The 21643-nt window shown below is 35.3% G+C and overlaps 2 protein-coding genes across 2 annotated transcripts; one reads left to right on the top strand and one right to left on the bottom strand.

Moving 5' to 3' along the window:
- Positions 1 to 353: 353 nt before the first annotated feature.
- On the bottom strand, positions 354 to 10825 carry LOC127848275 (uncharacterized). The gene is made up of 4 exons (XM_052380645.1): positions 10597 to 10825; positions 9312 to 9439; positions 7704 to 7856; positions 354 to 4400 (listed from the first exon to the last, which is right to left on the bottom strand). The coding sequence occupies exons 1-4, from the start codon at positions 10728 to 10730 to the stop codon at positions 4129 to 4131; spliced, it is 687 nt and encodes a 228-aa protein (XP_052236605.1). The 5' UTR covers positions 10731 to 10825; the 3' UTR covers positions 354 to 4128.
- Positions 10826 to 11080: 255 nt separating this feature from the next.
- On the top strand, positions 11081 to 14422 carry LOC127848277 (uncharacterized). Its single transcript, XM_052380648.1, has 3 exons — positions 11081 to 11374; positions 12488 to 12640; positions 13745 to 14422. The coding sequence occupies exons 1-3, from the start codon at positions 11128 to 11130 to the stop codon at positions 13930 to 13932; spliced, it is 588 nt and encodes a 195-aa protein (XP_052236608.1). The 5' UTR covers positions 11081 to 11127; the 3' UTR covers positions 13933 to 14422.
- The last annotated feature ends 7221 nt before the right edge of the window (positions 14423 to 21643 follow it).

The following is a 21643-nucleotide window of genomic DNA, read 5'->3' as shown; positions in this document are numbered from 1 at the left end:
TCTAACTTAAGATCGATAGGCCGAGTGTATTCTTTCGTTATTGAGTAGACGTTTTTGTAAATCTATTATGGAAACCGTTTCTATTGCATTACGTTATCATTTACGATGACCCTAACTGACGTCTATTTAATCACTATTTAAATGCTCAATTTAAGATATCAATGGTTATAATAATTTGTTCTAAAGTTAGAGACCACAAAACATGAAGCAGTGGCCACGCTAGAATGCAACATTAACAAAGGGCAAGAACTCCATTATATTAAAGTGCAGAGTAATGTTGTTGATTTTTTATTTGCACTGCACTTATCCCAAAAGCGATCTACCTGTATTCACTGAAGAGTAATATCATAATATTCACATTTAAAATGGTTTATTGTCAATCAGTTGTTTTGAGACAAAGTCACTAATAGTAAATGAGACATTTACAAAAGATAATTTTATGGTGCTCATAAACAGTGATAAACCCCTGCAAAGAATGTGTAAACATGATACATGTAATGTTGTAGTTATTAACTCATTAAATAAAATAAAAATATACTGGACATTATAATATTATTATCTGATATGTTGTGTTGAAAAAAAGACATCACAAATGTTATTGACATAATTTTTACAAATAAAAGCAAGCACAGAATGACGACATGTAAATGTATAAGAATCAGATGACAACATATAACATATGATCCCTGGAAAGAAACAAAAGAAAACTACCACAAACCGGACACAAAATACATCGCTTGTCTAACAAAGATATATACAAGTCAAATGCAATACAAAAGAGAAACAGTTGCAAGTTGTGGTGAACATTTGACCCTTAACCCTTTGCATGCTGGGAAATGTGTCGTCTGCTAAAATGTCCTCTGCTGATTTTCTAAAATTAGCATTTTCTTTGATTTTTTCCCCAAGAATACTATCAGAAGAGCAAACAGTTCGGATCCTGATGAGACGCCACGTTATGTGGCATCTCATCTGGTTCCAAACTGTTTGCAAAAGCCTTCAAAATTTGGTTCCAGCACTGAAAGAGTTAAATAATGATAAACATACACTGGGAAAAAGATATAAAGCACCATGGACTAAACAGTCCAACAATTCTTGACATTACATGTATGTTTCAGAAATTCCATAAGGTGATAGGAGAATATCTCCTATTAAAAAATCGCAAGAAATACAAATCTGCTTATTTTAACAGTTTATATGTAACTTAACCTTAAAAATGCAAAAGATAGCAAATAATTCAATCATAAGCAATACCGGTATACTGTGTAGGAAGAAACAATAAATTTAGAAAACATAATTTTTTTGACTTTGTTATAATATTTCACATTACTAATATTTCAAGTTTCATTGCTAACACCAATATTAATTTGCCAAGTCAGCAAGTGTCATGAACCTAGAGGCTATAAAGTTATAATATTGTCTGAACAAAGAAGAATAAATCTACAATGTAAACAAATTGTTGTTGTTTTTCATTTATTATTGACTTCCACACTTATATTATGTATATGATTAAGTTTGTTGAGCAAATAATTTGATAAAACAAGCAACTTTTCTAGCGATGTTTGTGAATTTTGAATTTGATTTAATCTCACTTAAACACAGCTGAAGTTAAGGTCATAAATATATTATAACAAGAGCACCGCATAGTGTGTGCCAATGCTCGGCCCTTGGGTGCAGTTTTGAATGAATGAAAGCTTGTCAGAAGTGACCTTGACCTTTGATCTAGTGACCCCAAAATGGGTGTAGCGTGTATAACTCATCAAGGTGCATCTACATATGAAGTTTCAAAGCTGTATGTGGAAGCACTTTGATTTTAGAGCCTATGTTAAGGTTTTAGCACGACGCAGATTGCAGACACCGGACGACGAGCTGGCTATGACAATACCTTGGGTTTTCTCTGAAAACAGCCGAGCTAAAAAGTACATTATTGTGCGTGTCATACTTAATTCAATCCCAGCCAGTATGTTAAGCTGATGTGTGTGTATTATTTATTAACTATATAGCTCTTCTGATAAATAAAGAGCGAGTGTGAAAGGTTATTTAATTGTTGCATTCCAAAGAATTTTATTTTTAAATCATAACAGGTACTCATTCAAAATGAAGGAAATGGTACAATATTATCCAAAATAGACTGTGTTTTCAGTTTCCATCTATTAGGGTTTGTCTGGTTTAGACCCTTGAAATGATATTCACTAATATTTTTATGGTATAAAATAGCAAACAGTATTAAAAAACAATAAACACAAGAAACCGTCGGAGACGGGTGATGCTCCCCAAAGTTTTTTTTGGTCACAAAATAGCACTACATATTCAGATCAAACGAAACGTCTTGAGGGCACAGTAGTTGGGGGGACAATAATTTTTTAAAAGAAAATTTCAAAGGGCCATAACTCTGTGAAAAATCATCCGACCAGAACCAGCTGATAATATGCACATCTCCTCTTGGTAGTAAAGCTCCCCATAAAGTTTCATTGAATTCCGGTCATAAGTTGCTGAGAAATAGCCCGGACAAAAATTGTGCAGGGACGCACGGACAGACAGACGCACACATGGACAGACGAAGTGGCGACTATATGCTCCCCCAAAATAAATTTTGGGGGAGCATACAAACTTAACTGTCCTCAAAAAGTATGATACATTTATGAAATATATAGGGACTTGACCTTTGAAAACCACATACAACACGAAGATTTAAAAGAGTTAACATTTTAACACACAATCATAAAGCACATTTAAAAACAGTGATTTTTAATCACTTAACAAAATTGTTCTCATTCACATAAAGATATTGGTATGTTTTTAATAGATAATTCTATATTATAAGAATACCGGTATTCTATTTGGATAAAGTATAAAAAAGAATGAAAATGGTGATGGAGCAACCCCCCCCCCAAAAAAAAAACTTAGAAATAAACAATATTTATGAGAGAAAGGACTCACATACAGAAACTTATAAAAGTCTGCACAACCATTTTTTTCACAATTCAAATGTAACTACTAAATAATGTGTATATATAATGTACATGTATTAACAAATAAATAGATTTGCATGTAATCGTTTTCAACTAAATGCAAAACTATGAAAAACTGCTTATTTGCATCGACATGTCCAAAATAGATTAATATTCTGAATAAACAGTTTGAAACAGAAATCAGACAATTCCTTCAAAGCTTTCCAAGTACACAGTAGGTCACACAATGCTGTTTCTTGAAATAGCTTCACTAAATACCAGATTTAACTTTTGATTAATTTTACGTGACAACTTTTAAAACAGGGTCAATTCTTTAATCTGTGAACATGTCCAGTTTAGAAGAAATGTTTTATAATTGTTGAATGTCTGCCAATAAACAATGCGTCTAAGAATGTGTTATTATCCACGCATCAGTATAACTAAGAGGTGTTTACTGGCTGTTGAAAAACAATTGAAATTTTACCGGGACCTGACAAATACTTTTAAGACTCAAATAACAACTATATTTGAGCCGCGCTCTGTGAAAAGGGGGTTTAATGCATGTGCCTTAAGTGTTGTCCCATATTAGCCAGTCTGCACAGGCTTATCAGGGATGACACTTTCATCCTAAACTGGATTGCTAAAAAGAGACTATCTTTAAAGGATGAATACAATAAAAGTGGAAAGTGTTGTCCCTGATTAGCCTGTGATTACATGTACTTCTACATGAGTTTTGTTCGTTGTTGTCATTAGAAAGATCAATGATTATCAATATAGAAAAAAAAATCAAAGCAGATATACATGACATATATAAAATATGCAATATATACAAAGATATGATAATGTGCGAGTGCACATGTATGAGTATGTCACAATTTTTTTGGTCCAAGACCACGGACAAGGCCTTTTTCCTTCACAGTAAGGCTTGGTACAAGATGTCATCCCCTCTGAATATGTTTTTACAATCATGCATTGTTTCCCTTGGTTTTTAATTCCACTCTATAAATTCCCCCTACCCCCTCATATCATTTACAAACTACCAGCCTTCTTTTACCCAAAAATGATGGCAAATGCCATCCCAAAGAAGGTGAAAAAAGCCATGTCTCAGATAGCTCCAACAACATTATTTTCACAATACAGTATATGGTGCTAATTGTTACAACAAGCTCTACCAGGTAATTTATTTATAAAATCTATTACTACTCGCTGCTCGATGATTCTGTCTGTAATTTCTCATTTCATATGCGCGATATGCTGTGGACGTTTCACCCCCTTTTCGTATTTTCATGTAGTAAACCACGTAGCACATGGAAGCAAAAAAAGCAATAATTCCTCCAATGACTGCTACGTAGAACGACCATGCGAGGTGTCGAAACTGGGGCTGTTTCAACCAGGATCTGTCCGTGCCCGCATTTATTCCGAAAAAAGTGCACAGGATTGCTGACAACACACCTAGAAACGAAACAAGTGTTGTCTTATAACCTTTTGCAGACTGCACAGCATTTTATTAACCCTTTGCATGCTGGGAAATTCGTCGTCTGCTAAAATGTCGTCTGCTGAATTTCTAAAATAAGCATTTTCTTCGATTTTTTTCAAAGAATACTATCAGAATAGCAAACAGTTTGGATCCTGATGAGATGCCACGTTTAGCGGTTAGAGTGTCTGGTTATTGATTGGGACACCCTGGTTCAATCCACCATTGGAAGCCCAGGATTTGTCACGTTAATGGCTACTTCGCAAATAACTGTGAAAATGGGTCTGAGTCTGTGTAAGAGTTGAGGTGCTATGCACATGCAAGGCAAGCTGTAGCAGGTGTGTCTGGTCATTAAAACAATTCAAGGGGGTAGAGTGTTGTGAAATAAGATCACTTCCAAACCCATTCTGTTGGGCTAGCTCTTTAGTGACTCAGTCAAAAGTGTCTACGTTTTCACGTAGAAGACCCTGGTTCATCCCTGATTTGCCATCCTGCATTTTAGCTCAAGATTTTTCACTTAAGCATTCTTCATCTACAGCGGTTTTGATTCACATTTGATTTCCATGAAACAGCAAATATCTTCGGATAAGAATATGTTGTCATTAGTTACCAGTATCATAAAACTATTTAACCACACCTCATGTTAAATTTCATCATGATAATGGACCAACAAGTCATTTTTGTTTGGTGCAGATTATTTGTGTCTTGTTCTGAGAAAATTGGGCTTAATTCATGTACGTAAAGTGTCGTCCCAGATTAGCCTGTGCAGTCCGCACAGGCTAATCAGAGACGACACTTTCCGCTTTTATGGTATTTTTAGTTTCAAGGAAATCCCTCCTAGCCGAAAATCAAGTTTAGGTGGAAAGTGTCGTCCCTGATTAGCCTGTTTGGACTGCAAAGGCTAATCTGGGACGCACATGTATTATGCCCAGTTTTATCAGAACAAGACACATTTAATAACTACATGTAGTAGCGTGCCCTCCCATTGTTAACATTGTTAAAGCAGTATTGTTAGAGGATATCCAAATGTAGTCAGTCCAAACACCCCTCCATTTTGTTTTTTAACACTATATTGTTTGTTTTATTTTTTAGGACATCTGGTAGGCATATTTGGCAATACTTTTTGAGTTAAGAATTAACAAATAATTGAATGGACAGATGCAAATCTATATACCCTCTGAAAATTTGGCCATATCAACCAAAGACACACAAAAAAATTCATAAAAAATAATAAAAGTCCACCTAAGTACAAATAAACAACATTTACAACATTCAACATTTAACCATTTGCCGCTCAGAATCAAAGTTCAAATGGCCAGGGGTGGCGAAATCAAATGTCCGAGTTGCCCGAGTCGTACATTTGCTTGTCTGGGCAACTGATTTTTTTCAATTAAGTTGTCAACAAGTTTTTTAAAAGTCGGGTCCAGGTATACAAAAAAATACATTGTATCAAAGCCGTAATTAAGTTTTACAACCGGATGTTGACAAGCGATTACATTGTGTGTTCTATTTGCGGAGCAATCAAGCTAAAATACGGGCACTCTCCTGTGCAGTGATCTCCCTTATTCTATAAGAGACCGGGAGCATGCCGCATTTTCAACATTCGGCATGACTGTTAGACAGTGTACAGACTGGTTTCTTTATTTTTACAATCAGGCGGAAATAAAAAGTATCAAACTAAGATAATCAAAACACGGTCTACCTTTTTATTTAAGACGACTTTAATGGTAAAGATGGAACTTTTATTTTTTGTAAATCTTCAACAACGGAGCAGAAACCCGAAGCTTTGAGCAGTCCACCTCCCAAAAAAACTAAGAAAGATTATGATAAAAAATATGATCTAAGTAAACGCACCAGAACTTTTCAAGTAACTTGACTAACTTGATGATAATCAAATTGCTACCAGTAGCGGAGCCTCAGTCTGATGAGGTCCACATATTGGACTAGTTTAATTTGTTAAGATTACGATGTACTTATGATCAACACATGTTTTAATAACACTAGCTTTGCAAGATTAAAAGTTTGAGAAAGTCTTTATATTGTTTATAATATACTGCTATAATGAATGTACAATTGAAATACAACTATAAACAAAACAAGCAAATCATACTCATTTTGATATATTCCACATTATTTTACATTAATCAATAAATGTGTTATAATTTATATAAACATTAACGGACAAGTGTAGTTCAGCAACGGACAAGTTAAATTTCCTAAATGGTTGTCCGTGGACAAGTATAATTTTTTGAGATTTCGCCACCCCTGATGGCTATAGGCAACCAGCATCAAACCAGAACAGCATGTGGGTACCTCACAGTCTGTTCAGGTTTCATGCTGCTCTTCAATATCTTAGGGTGAGAAATAACAACTTAACAAGGGACAAAATTGTCACAAAACCAGGTTTTCATTGTGAAAAAAAAATCTGATAAAGGGAGAAAACTCAAACTGAACTTTTGAAATGAACAAACAACATAAACCCCCCTTGTAAGTTTGTTTTTTAAAAAAATCTATTTTTAGTCGTGGCGACCTTGACATTGGAGATATTGACGTGATTCTTTCGTGCGACACACCGTCCCATGATGGTGAACAAATGTGCCAAATGATTTTAAAATCTCACAATGAATGACATAGTTATGGCCAGGACAAGCTGATTTATGGCCATTTTTGACCTTTGAACTCAAAGTGTGACCTTGACCTTGGAGATATCGACGTAATTATTTCGTGCGACACACCGTCCAATGATGGTGAACAAATGTGCCAAATGATTTTAAAATCTGACAATGAACGACATAGTTATGGCCCGGACAAGCTTGTTCCGCCCGCCCGCCAGCCCGCCAGCCAGCCAGCCAGCCAGCCCGCCCGCATTCGCCAATCTAATAACCAGTTTTTTCCTTCGGAAAACCTGGTAAAAAATGTTAATCTAGTAAGAATGGTCTAAAATTTAATTAGATTTGTTAACCCTTTCCCACTCAGAAGCCAAGTGCAAATGGCTATGTGAAAACACCATAAAACTAGAACAGCCTGCGAGTAACACGCAGTCTGTTCAGGTTTTATACTGTTTGCGGCTCATCAGTATCTAAGGGTTGGAGCTGAAACCTTTAAAACTTGGATCTAGTAAGAAAGGCCTTTAATAAAATGTAACTTTGTTAGGGACTACAAATGCGTTAAAAAAACTTATCTAAGTGGTAAAGGGTTAAGTGACTACAAATGTGTCAAAGAACGTTTCTAAGCAGTAAATGATAAAAACAAAACAAACTGTATTCTATTCATGTTCTTACCAATGACGAGATAGCCTACAGCAAGAGACAGAACCGTGTATTTCTGAGCAGAGGATGACAGACATCTGATGAGAACCAGCAGTCCAAACAGCACACACAGGAGTCCTAGCACGAGATTGAGGGTCTCTAGGGCCTGGGCTGTGGCAAACCATGCTGAAATAGTTACAGGGGCCATGTTTAGAAAGTGTCCTATTACAAGATTGAGGGTCTCTAAGGCCTGGGCTGTGGAAAACCATGCTGAAATAGTTACAGGGGCCATGTTTAGATAGTGTCCTATTATGAGATTGAGGATCTCTAGGGCCTGGGCTGTGGCAAACAATGATGAAATAGTTACAGGGGCCATGTTTAGAAAGTGTCCTATTACAAGATTGAGGGTCTCTAAGGCCTGGGCTGTGGAAAACCATGCTGAAATAGTTACAGGGGCCATGTTTAGATAGTGTCCTATTATGAGATTGAGGATCTCTAGGGCCTGGGCTGTGGCAAACCATGCTGAAATAGTTACAGGGGCCATGTTTAGAAAGTGTCCTATCACAAGATTGAGGGTCTCTCGGGCCTGGACTGTGGCAAACCATGCTGAAATAGTTACAGGGGCCATGTTTAGAAAGTGTCCTATCACAAGATTGAGGGTCTCTAGGGCCTGGGCTGTGGCAAACCATGCTGAAATAGTTACATGGGCCATGTTTAGAAAGTGTCCTATTATGAGATTGAGGATCTCTAGGGCCTGGGCTGTGGCAAACCATGCTGAATTAGTTACAGGGGCCATGTTTAGATAGTGTCCTATTATGAGATTGAGGATCTCTAGGGCCTGGGCTGTGGCAAACCATGCTGAATTAGTTACAGGGGCCATGTTTAGAAAGTGTCCTATTATGAGATTGAGGATCTCTAGGGCCTGGGCTGTGGCAAACCATGCTGAAATAGTTACAGGGGCCATGTTTAGAAAGTATCTTTAGATTAACAAACTTGAGCTTTACAATATGTGCTGTAGCACTTGGAGATAATTACTGGTATAATGCTTAAGTTTGACAAAAATAGCATGATTAATACAGGAGGAGTTTCACAATGCCCATAGTCTTTCATGATTGTGTAATTTTAAACAAAGGGCAATCTCTCATCAAAATATAAATAAAGCATCAACTAATGACAATTATATATATGCTGTAATGTTCTTTACAAAACAATTCTGTACAATTTTGAAAAAAAGTAGAATGCAAAATCAAAGAGAAGTTGCACACAGAACAAAATCTAAGAGAAGTTGCACACAGAAGAATGTTAAACTGAGGCACATACACGGGCACATGGACGCCTACCATTTCTATATCTCTATGCCTTTCAGTGATGGGCACATAGACGCCCACCATTTCTATATCTCTATGCCTATCAGTGCAGGGTAATAAATGAGGATATTTGCTAATGATTCATTTCACTTCACAAGAAGGACTCGAGCGATGCAAAAATAACCATGACTAAATATTGAGTACATTATGTTACAGCGGACATCTGTATATTACATGATATAATTGCAGGGGGAGGTAGGTAGGACTCATACTCATACACCTACGCCCCCCCCTCCCCTGCACTATGACTGGTTTGATTTTTTTTGTCACTTACAGGGTATAAGGTATTTCCTGATGACATCGTATTCTCTGGCAAATACCCAATAGCAGCCATTATAGACTCTCCCTAGTCCATCCCGTATGTCATTGTATCCCTGGAAACAGATTTCCCACAGTCCAAGTCTGAAATAAAGCAATAGTTATTGGAATAATAAGCAGACATTAAGTTAAAAATATAAATAGTTTGTTAAACTGCCTTTGATAATAGTATTATGTCAACATTTGAGATAACTATATATATGAAAATAATTAAATCCAATTGAATATCATTTATTAGACTAGATGGTTCCTTAGCTTAGACATATACTATTATAAGCCTTACTGCTTATATTAAAACAAAATAATTGTTGTGAATGATAATTTGTGTTGCTACATGTATATGAGTGTATATAGTCTTGAATTATTACTAAAGGTTACAAACTAATGTTTGACACCAACAAATGTAATGTCACTGTCAGATCATGTTTACTGTAGCTCAATTGGTCATTGTTGGCTAAGGTTCTACTTAAAAGTACCCCAGGTGCTCTTAAGTATACTGTAGTATAAGTAAGTACCCGAAATAGGGAAAATATACTAAAAAGTAGCCGATAGTATAGGCAGTTGCCTTTAAGCGTATTGTCCATACCCTCTTAAGAGAACCTGAGGTTCTTTTAAGTAGTACTGAGCTGACAACGACCAATTGAGACATCCATGATTGGTCATGGTCCAGACCACTCAGGTACTTCTTAAAAGTACCCCTCAGTGTTACTCTAAAGTACACTACAAAGAATCCTTGGTGTCGAAAATATACTTATATATAATATGCCTTTAAGCGTATTTTCTGTACCCGGGGTACATTGTAGTATACTACACAGAGTTAATACATTTAAAATTGTTGACTTCACAATCTCAAGCATATAGTTTAAAAATTGCAGTTATTACAGTTTAAGTATTCATTTTCTTTGTGAACGAATATAAAGATAAAGACGCTTTATTCAACGTCGCATATAATCAACAAGTAACATTAGCTATACAGCTATTGTGCGACAAACATGGTATCCACTAATGAATACTTACCTGGCTGCTTCTATTTATCTTCCCAGTGCTGCCCATTTATAGCTGGGTGTCAAGCATGGGAGCCACTAGTACCATTTTTCTCGACTTTGGTATGTCGCACTCGATGCGGACGCTCTACAACTAGGCTATCGAGGCGGTATTATCGTATTTTAAAGAGAAAATGTCATATTCATGACGTATAATTTAAAATAATTATATCATGTAATGTAAAAAAAAATAATTACTTCTGAAGTTGTGTTGATATGACATGTCCTGGCTCTGGTTGTATCCAATAAGGAGTAGCAAAGGCGAGGACAATCATCATAATCGACAGCAATCCAATGATGAAGCCACCGACTGCCCAAATCATATCACCCATAATTAAAACTGTAATGTTGTTGATTCGCTTCAAATTGAAATACCGGTCATGTTTAATTGGACGAGTTTATTGGACTTGTAAGGTGAAACACAACACTATGTGAAGGATATTATAAAATATAATTATGATTTTATCAGTCAATAAAGTAATATCGTTATTATTTAAAATTAAATATATACATAATTTAATTTTAATTCTTCATTCAAGGGTTAATTGAAAATAACGGACGCAACCAGGAAAAAACCTAACACCTTCAAATATGAACTCTTCTGGAATTGTTGACAGTGTTCGGCACACCTTTTATGTTTTCCCCAAATTCCATCCAAACCGAAGCGAGCCGAAGAGATTACCTGTAAAATCCAATAATAATAACAGGTGAGAGTCGGACATTTTCAAAATGGAGCAAGGAACAGTGGCTATGTTTTGTTTGTGTTTCGCCATATTTTGTATGGTGATAGCATTTGCCAGTCCATACTGGGTGGAGAGTTTCGATAAAGCGCACAACCCGTTCGTGAAATGTGGCCTGTGGGAGTTTTGTTTCAATGACTACACGTTTTGGAAGGATTACAACGGAAAGCGTTTCCTCGGTTGTTGGTACGTCTTCTCCGAGCAGTACAGATCTCTCTGGGAATGGATTTCACCACGTAAGAAATATGAATACTCCATGTTTTGTTATTAATTAACTGTATTTTTGATTGTTCATGTCACTATAAGTTTTTAATATTGAATGTAACACCTGTGTGTTGTTGTTTACCTATAAAATAAAACTTCTTCTAAAACCGGAAATGACTTTTAGGCATTAATTGTCGTCAAAATTTCTTTTAAAAATGTATAATTGTGAAATGAAACGCCTGTATTGATGTAAAACAATCATTAAAATGAGTTGTATATAATAATGTTAGCGTTTTAGCAAGCGTATTATTATGGAAAATGAAAACATTGAATGCTTATTGTGTCTTCATATACTACAGGCACCAGTTCTTGAACAGTTTCTATTATTCTATCTACCTATACTGTTATTTTATTAGGTTGTTAAATGTGCATTGTGCAGTGTTAGAACCAAATGTTAAATTCTTGGTTAGCTCAGATGGTATTGTTGTGCTAGTGTTGCTCCAATGGTCATTGTCGGCTCGGGTACTACTTTTATGTACCCCGGGTACTGTAAATATACTTAAAACGTACCTGGTGGATATTAGACTGTACCCAAGTTGTATTCCAGATTACCATAAAACGATATTGTTTATCTTAAACAAACTTCTCATTTAACAGACGATTGACATAAATGTGAACATATTTTTTTTTAAAGCCGACAACGACTGATTTAGCGTTTAAATTCCCAGGTACATTTTAGTACCCAAGTTACATGTAAGTTTACTTAATTGTACCCGGCGTACATGTAAGTAGTACCCGAGCAAACAATGACCAATCGAGCGTTAGTGTTCTGGCAGTCATTGTTGCAGTCTTGCATATGGCACGTTTTTCTTCTACCATCCGAGGTATCATAAAACAACCTAATATAAATAACAGTGTATGAAGATAGAGCAAATATTCTAAAGTTTTTTATTTTGGCAGTATGAAGTGTTTTACAATCCACAGGCAATGCATTATTACCAGCTAGCTGACAAAAGTTCTAATTACATACTCCGAACATAAGTTGTAACGTTTCATTTTATGGTGATGTTTTCAAAGTTATTCACAACTGCCAATGGAAATGAATTGTAATTACTAATAAAATAATATGAAATTCCTGTTTTCAGCGTGGTTCATTGTGTGCCAGGTCCTGATCAGCGTGTCCTTGCTGTTCATGTCTGTGACCTGCCTCATAGCCACCCTGGCCTACTGGCGCTGCCTGTCCATGAACCTCAAGAGCATGGTCTACAAGGGGGCCGCCATTATCTGTTCAGTGTGCAGTAAGTGGTCCCATTTTGGGCTAGTTTATTTCAACCTATTTATTTTTGCTCGATTGCATAGAAAGCCTTAGGTTTATTGACATGCTCTCAAGTCCATTTCATGGGTAGATTTATTACTTGGAGTCTTTGGGGGAAATCTAAAGAATACTCCCACAGTGGGGATCAAACCCGTGACCTCCCAGTCGCTAGGCAGACACCATATCCACTACGCCACAGCAAGCTTATCAGGCTAAATAGTTACTTTTAGAAAAATATCAGCAAAAAAAATTATGCAGCACAAAACTTCGTGTCGTGTAAAAAGTTGATGAATATTGCTCTACAGCAGGTAATAATAAAGTTGACCATTTAATTTTGAATGGTGTGAGAAATTTTACTTCTTCACAGGAAAGACAGAGAATTGGTAATATTTTGTTAATGAGGGGCACTTGTGAAAATATGGTCTTGATAGCCAGTTATGAATCTATAATTTTTTGCTTTATTACTCTAAAAGCATGGGTTGCAAAAAATAATACTGTATACTGTACTGCATATTTTCTATGAAGGTCCCATAATTGTAGGTCTGTAACCAATGTTTCCAGTAATAAAATGAATTGAAATTTTGCAATTTAATTGATATTATTTATTTAAAAACTGTTCATGGCATTTTTATCTTATACAACTGTGACCAGTAATAACATTTTTCATATAAATGAAACCATCAGCACTTACCTAAGCATCTACGACAATACACTACAGTGAAAAGGAGAACTACTTTTATTGTAATTGTGTTATTTCTTTAAAACTAAACTTAAGTTATGGGCCTCATTTGCAACCTTTCAAAACAACCTTTTATTATGAGGTACATTAATTTATAAAAGGTTTCATACAATTAAAAATCTGGTTGTTTATAAATAAGAAGACAAGCATCGGAGAATTGCTCGAGTATTGTAAAACAAAGCATTATTTATGGATTAGCTTTAGTTCTGTTCCATGCCATAGTTACTAAATAAAGATATCTGAATATTTTATGAATTTCCTAGTAGGGGATGGATTTTCAAGAAGAATATGTTATTTTTTTTATATTAATAAGTGTAATTTTAAGAAGTCATTTAACCATCTTTTCAGCAATTTGTACGCTTGTGGCCCTGATCGTCATGGGGGCTAAGAAGGAGGACCGAGGCTGGATGCCACGCCCAGACCAGAACTACCTGTCGTGGTCGTACGGACTCGCCTGCATCTCCGCTTTCTTCAACCTGTTTGGAGCGGTGGTGTTCCTCAAGGCTTCCAGTGCCGACACCAAGCCATCATATTAAGGATTGACTAAGTTGAAAGACTCTTGACAAATTCCATTGCAAATGAGTTTGTCGAAATAAGCCTGATTGCAAATAATTTAAGCTTGTTTACAGAGGAATTGAAGACCTTTTAAAAAATATGTTATTGATGTGTTAGTCAAAATTAACTGTTCTAACTCATAAGGCACATAACAAGTTTCTAGAAGAATGGACATTTTGAAATAAATTTTACCTTCTCAAGCAATAGTAAAAGAAGGGCTTACTTGAACTTGCTTCTAATTTCGATGACTTTTGACTTTTAGCAGGCATGTAACAAGTATATGAGAGTTGAAAAAGCGTTTGAAAAATGCCGTCATTTGTGACTTGGTCAAACGGAATTAACTGCTAAAGACCATAATGTCTGAGCTGATTAATCTTAGAAAGGCACGTGCAGCCATTGTAGGTTGAATTTGTTCCATCATAAATGAACAAGCAAATAAGCGCACGCCACCTAAATATGAATGTCAAAAAGGTGTACCGGGGTACTCATTTTTATAGGATTTTTGTTGTTATTTGTGATGAGGGGATTTTGAGAAACAATAAAAGAATTAATATAGATTACCGATTCATTGAATTGCAGCAAATTTCAATGACTGTTTACATCATTGTACATAAATATCACAGTTTAGCTCATGTAAATCATGTAAATACTGTCTATGAAATCAGTTTGTACTCCGAACAGTAAGTTTTGTACATCAAATTCACTTGATAGCATGGCTACCAATAAATTGAAAACTGTTACAGTTGATTTATAACAGTAATTTCTTCTGATAAATAGCTTATGTTAGGCTCTCAGTTTTTTGGTATTTAATGTTCATTTGTATTCCATAAAAACACTTGTGATTTCATGCATGCACTTCAGTATATATTTGTCAACAGATCTGTATGATTGTCTTTTTTCAAAATTGTTTGTTGTTTTTTAATAATTTTGTTGACAACTTAAATGTCTAAATATCATTACCACAATCAATTACTTTTCACATTTCCATATTAATTAACTTGCAATAAATAAATAAATGTTTTTATTTTTTTATAACGTGTCATTGTTAATGTAGTAGGGATAGCCTTTTATAAATAAACTTCAGGTAAACACGTACATGTTGAAACAAATCATGCTGTACCATTGCTGGCAATTATAACCATTTTATAAAAACGAAATTAATTGAAACATGTAAAATAGTAAGTGCTTGTATTTTAAGTGTAAATACACATTTCTTACGTTTGTAATATATCCTCTTTTTGTACTCAAACTGTATGTAAATTATAATTATATCAGTAATAAAAATGTTTTCTACAAATGTACTAAGATTTGGTTGTTTAGCATTCTTTTTTGTGCAAACTTCAGGTATTATCTTGTATATAAAATCAGCGGTTTTATCTCTTATCCATTTTGCAACACTTCATGCAACCCCTCTTGGTTCAATCATTAGATTCCTTAGTGAACTAAGTTTTTAACATTAATGTATGAACAATTGATGCCAAAAAAGTATTGTTTTGACCATAACTTTTTTTAACCATCAACGTCATTGAAACTTGACAAAATTTATTTGTTAATTGAAAACCAGAAATCTCAATGTCAACCATTGATAAATGAATTTTCATTACGATCACTCTTGTACAACCAATGCAGATTATTGAGCTACAGAGATACATGTGAAATTGTCTCTGATATATTTTATTTGTTGATTTTGGATCAGGCGTATCATACCACATACCCAGTGTATATAAGCATGTTATGGATGAGAAACTTTTCAGAATGCTATTTCTGTTCATCAAAAACTTCACCAGTCAATGTATCAGACTTGAAACATGGCTAAAGTGTCCATTAATCCACATTTTAAGACAGTTTTAAGTCCTCAAGCTCTGCATTAATATAAGTAAACTAATTTATAAAAATATCTACTCATATCATCAAAGGTGAAACAAATATTAACACCATGTGTGAATAAAAAAATTCAGCCACAGTAGTTTTCTTCATTACTTTGGAAAAATGGTACCATTAAAAGCCTATATACAATCAAAAGCACAATTTGATACTTGCATTTTGTATCACTTCCTTTAGAAATTGCCTCTGAACTTCTGTTCGCACATGCAGCACGTCCAATTCATACTCACACCTGGCTAAGAAATGACTGAGCAGCTCGCATGGTTGCAATATAATTGTAATAGTAAAACTAACATGCTGCTGATTATCTTAAAATCGCCTAAATAAACGTTAATGTTGTCAATCATGTCCTCTTTTACTTTCTTTTATTAAGGATGGTGTCACAGGCAAAATTGTACAAAGGCCAGGTTACACATGCATAACTGTCTTGAACTGCTCATGAGATATTTTTAATTAAACAAGCAAATTCGTTGAATTGATATCCCCAGCCAAATAAATTTTGTTAATGGATGGGTGAACAACTAAAAGAAAAAGTATTAGTGAAGCCTTGTGCTTTTGTGAATTTTTAGCTCGGCTGTTTTGGGAGAAAACCCGAGGTATTGTCATAGCCAGTTCGCCGTCCGCCATAGACGTCGTGCTTAAACCTTAACATCGGCTCTAAAATCAAAGTGCTTCCACCTACAACTTTGCAACTTCATATGTAGATGCACCTTGATGAGTTCTACACACCACACCCATTTTTGGGTCACTAGGTCAAAGGTCACTGCGACCTCTAATATAAAACTTTAACATAGGCTCTAAAGTCAAAGTGCTTCCACCTACAACTTTGAAACTTCATATGTAGATGCACCTTGATGAGTTCTACACGCCACACCCATTTTTGGGTCACTAGGTCAAAGGTAAAGGTCACTGTGACCTCTAATATAAAACTTTACCATAGGCTCTAAAATCAAAGTGCTTCCACCTACAACTTTGAAACTTCATATGTAGATGCACCTTGATGAGTTCTACACGCCACACCCATTTTTGGGTCACTAGGTCAAAGGTCAAGGTAACTGTGACCTCTTAAAAAATGTCTGACAAGCTTTCGCAGCCAAGCGTGGCACCCGTTATGCAGTGCTCTCGTTTTAAAACTCATTTGTACCTGTGATGGGCTTGCAGACAATAAAATGCAGACCACTTTATGATAATTGATAACAATTACATCAGGGTATTTTGAGAATCCATTTTAGTATGGTAGAATCCTTACCAAATATGGCATTTTTAATCAAAATGTGTGATTTTAACCTTTGTGTGTGACTTTTACCATGACTCTATGGAAGGGAAAGACTGCCAATAGTATTCATCACCAGAAATGTCGCACGTGTTGAATATTCAGCTTTGCTTTTCAAATATTTTAGATATAGTAGGTAAAAGTGATATTGGTCTTTAATTATTGGGATTTTACCAAACCCCCCTTGTATAAAGGTATAACGTTTGCAATTTAAAGCATGTCTGGAAAGGTTCCATGTGATATACAGTTATTTATAAGAGCAGTGATTGGTTGTAATATGAATTCTGTGCAAAGTTTAATAATGCTGGGCCCTATACAATCAGCCCCAGCGGATTTGTTTGAATGTAGTTGATCAATTAAAGTACTAACATCTAATGAAGTAATAAACTGCACAGAGAAATGCTTAGAATCTAGCTTAGCATCTAGATATGTTTTTAGTGAGTTGAAATTGTGTTTAGTATATTCAGTCTTTTTAATAAGTTTAGAGATGTCAACAAAGTGGTCATTAAGTGCATTAGCTACATTTGTTTTACCAGATATTATCTGATCATCCTCCCTTATAACGTTTGGCAAAATAGAGGATTCTTCGTGTTCATTTGATGCTAATTTAATAGTTTTCCAGAGCGATTTCTTATTTGTTTTGTTTTGTACCGCATTCGAAAAATATTCTTTTTTAGCCAATTTGATTGCGCTGTAATTTTTTTTACGCCACAACTTATATTGTGGCCAATTAGATTGACATTTATATTTATCCCTTAAAGACCTGGCTTGTTTTACGTTTTCGTTGTACCAACAAAATTGTTGTTATCTCTTCACTTTTTAGCTCACCTGAGCTTTTGTGACCAGTCTTTGTCCGTCGTCTGTCCGTCCGTCCATCCACATTTGTTCGTAAACACTCTAGAAGCCACATTTATTGTCGGATCTTCATGAAACTTGGTCAGAAGCTTCGTCCCAATGAAATCTCGGTCAAGTTCAAAAAAACTTGTAAACACTGTAGAAGTCACATTTCATGCCCAATCTTCATGTAACTTTGTCAAAATGTTTGTCTTAATGATATGTTGGTTGAGTTCAAAAGTAGTTCCGGTCCGTTGAAAAACATGGCCGCCAGTGGGCGGGGCAGTTTTCCTTATTTGGCTATAGAGAAACCTTGTAAACACTCTAGAGGCAACATTTTTTGTCAGATCTTCATGAAACTTGGTCAGAAGATTTGTCCCAATGATATCTCGATTGAGTTGGAAACTGGGTCATGCTGGGTCAAAAACTAGGTCACTAGGTCAAAAAAGAAAAACCTTGTAAACACTGTAGAAGTCACATTTCATGCCCAATCTTCATGTTACTTTGTCAAAATGTTTGTCTTAATGATATGTTGGTTGAGTTCAAAAGTGGTTCTGGTCCTTTAAAAAACATGGCCCCCAGTGGGTGGGGCAGTTTTCCTTATTTGGCTATAGAGAAACCTTGTAAACACACTAGAAGTCACAATTTTTGCCCAATCATGAAAGTTGGACAAAACATTGGTTTTATTGATATCTCGGACGAGTTTGAAAATGGTCAAGAATGAAGATCGTTGAAAAACATGGCCGCCAGTGGGCGGAGAATTTTTCTCTATATGTATATAGTGAAAACATGTGAACACTCAAGAAGTCACATTTTTGGCCCAATTTTCATGAAATTTGGACAGAACATTTGTTTCCTTGATACAAGAGTTGAGTTAAAAAATGGTTCTGGTCAGTTGAATAACATGGCTGCCGGGGGGGGGGGCAGTTTTCTCATATTTATATACATGTAGTAAAAAAAAGCTTGTGAACACTCTAGAAGTCACATTTTTTTCCCAAACATCATGAAACTTGGTGAAATGCTTGGTTTTTTATATATCTCAGACGAGTTCGCAAATGGTCCCGATCGGTCAAAAAACATGGCCGCCAGGGGGGGGGGCCGTTTTCCTTATGTGACTTGAGAGAAACCTTGTGATCAAACACTATAGAAGTCTCATTTTTTGCCTAATCATCATGAAACTTAGTAAATACATTGGTTTAATTGATTTCTCGGACAAGTTGGAAAATGGCTCAGATTGGTGAAACACACTTTTTAGCTCACCTGATTGCTCAGGTGAAGTTTTAGAATTGGTCTTTGTCCGTTGTTCGTTCGTCCACATTTGTTTGAAAACACTCTAGCATTCACACTTCTCAAGCATTATTTATGAAAGTTGCTGAAAGATCTCAGTCAAGTTTGATAATGAGCAAAATCACATAATTAATGCCATAATTATTTCCCTTAGATTGTCTAAATTTTCATTACCGGTATATTATACAAAATCCTTGTGAACACTCTAGAGGTCACAATTTTGTTTCAGATGTTTGAATCTTGGTCAATTATTTATTTTTGTAAGCAAAGTTTGATGTTTGGTAAAGGAGGTCAACTCAAAATATAGGTCACCAGGTCAAATCTTACAAAAACAAAAACACTCCATACGCCAGAGTTTTGGTTCAATAATGATAAAACTTGACCAGGATGTTTGTCTGGACAATATCTAGGTCAAGTTTGACGTTTGGTAAAGATTAAATGAACCGACTCCTCTCAGGTGAGCGAACTAGGGCCATCTTGGCCCTCTTGTTTATATTTGATAGGGGCATTGTTATTAAGAACTGAGTTTAATATGTTATAAAATACTTCAAATGCCTCATTAGTATCCTATATTGTTTCAACTATATCAAAATTAGCATTTGCTTAAAGGCTTTGAAAATTGATTTCATTAAATTTGTTAAAACATCTGTATTTAATAATTTTATGATCATCTGTCTTAACAATTTTACCTTTGAGCTTAATGTAAAAACTACTGGGTAATGACTTATGCCTATTTTTGGTATGATAACCTCTGAAATGTTGTCATATTTTGAATACAAATGGTCTAATATTGATGATGAACGTTCAGTAACTCTTGTTGGAAAAGATGTTGTTTTAAATTAAAGCCTATGGCGGGGGATGATTATTTAAATAGAACTTAAAATACATATATCTGCAAACACCAACTTGTTCAATACATTTCAAAATATGAGGACCAAAAGCACAATACAAAATTAAGAGGAGATATTATTGACACAATCACAAGTTACCTTCGTTTTTATCAAATTCAGTGAATATTGTCGGTTCTGGTTTTGGTCTGGAACAGTCAAGAAACCAATGATGTAATTGATTGTGCATTTACAAAATGTCAACCTATTACATATGGTAGATGTATTAAAAGCATATCAATGAGATGTATGTTTTTGTTATACAGAGTAATGATATTTTTGCCAATACAGTAGACTCTGCCAATACCCAACTCTCCGAATACCGGAAATCGCCCGATTCCGAACGGTCGTGCCAGTCCCGTATTTTCCCCTTCTATTGTTTTGTTAAAAAATGTTGAATAAACTCAACTCTCTCAAAACCGGAAACCGAACGGATATCTCCTTGAATCTCGTTATTTTCAATGTAAAATACATTGAGTACATCGGACGGTCCAAGTTCTCAAGATGCTCGAGGTGTGTAAATTACAATACCTAGTCAGTACAGCGCGTGCGGTGTCACACATTCTGCTCGTGCAATTATCGATAATCGGATTAAACATATCAAAAAGGTGTCAAGTCATTACCGCGCTATTGAAGTCCGATTAAATAATGTAAGACAAACTGTGAATGTCTATTATAGACGTGCGGTAACACCAAAAAGTGATTGACGTGATAATTTTATTAAGGTTATGATAACCAATTTAATTACAAAATTAATGCATGTCGTTGCGACAATCACTTTCTTGTGATCTTCTTGGGTAGTTTAAAAGATCTTATAGCCATGTTTTAAATGCTTAAATGGTTGTTTGTTTGTTTGTCAGATAAAACTGTGATAAATATGACCGTTAAATATCCATCCATCTGTATGCAAATTCATTAATTGCCTTTTCGTAATTTCAAACGCATCTTCAGTATTTAAATGAATCTCTTGAAAATATGACGCTGTTTTTCTGTGTGTATGTTTTGTGAAATGTGTTATGTCTTGAATAATAAATCATATGTCACAACAATCGTATTTGTGTCGTAATTCGTCAAAATTGTCTATGACGTTTGGCGCTTTCTATTTGTAACAAATAAAAATTAATTCATTCAGAGCTATTTATAGCGAACTTGAACACGACTCACTCGCCTATATGAAAAATGTCACATACCCATGTACATGTATATAACACCACGCTCACTTTGGGTTTAATAAAAACAGGTCGGTATGGAATGTTTTTTGCTTTAAATTGAATAAAAACACATTTTTTGAAGAATATTTAACAAATAAAAATTACACGAGTACAGTTAGCACATGGTACATGTATTCTTATATGATTTCGTACACAATGCATACAATGTATATTTAGGCAATATGCCTACTATTGGTAAACCGGAACTCTAAAAACTGGATGATCAGGCCGGTCCCCAGACTGTCCAGTTTACAGAGTCTACTGTATCAATAATGGTGATGTTGTCTCTTGTGTTGACTGTTCTACTATTTGATAA

The sequence above is a fragment of the Dreissena polymorpha genome, chromosome 10 (genome assembly GCF_020536995.1).
Source record: "Dreissena polymorpha isolate Duluth1 chromosome 10, UMN_Dpol_1.0, whole genome shotgun sequence".
Classification (NCBI taxonomy): Eukaryota; Metazoa; Mollusca; class Bivalvia; order Myida; family Dreissenidae; genus Dreissena; species Dreissena polymorpha.
Note: the sequence above shows the minus strand (reverse complement) of the source record. Positions and strands in the feature narration are given on the sequence as shown.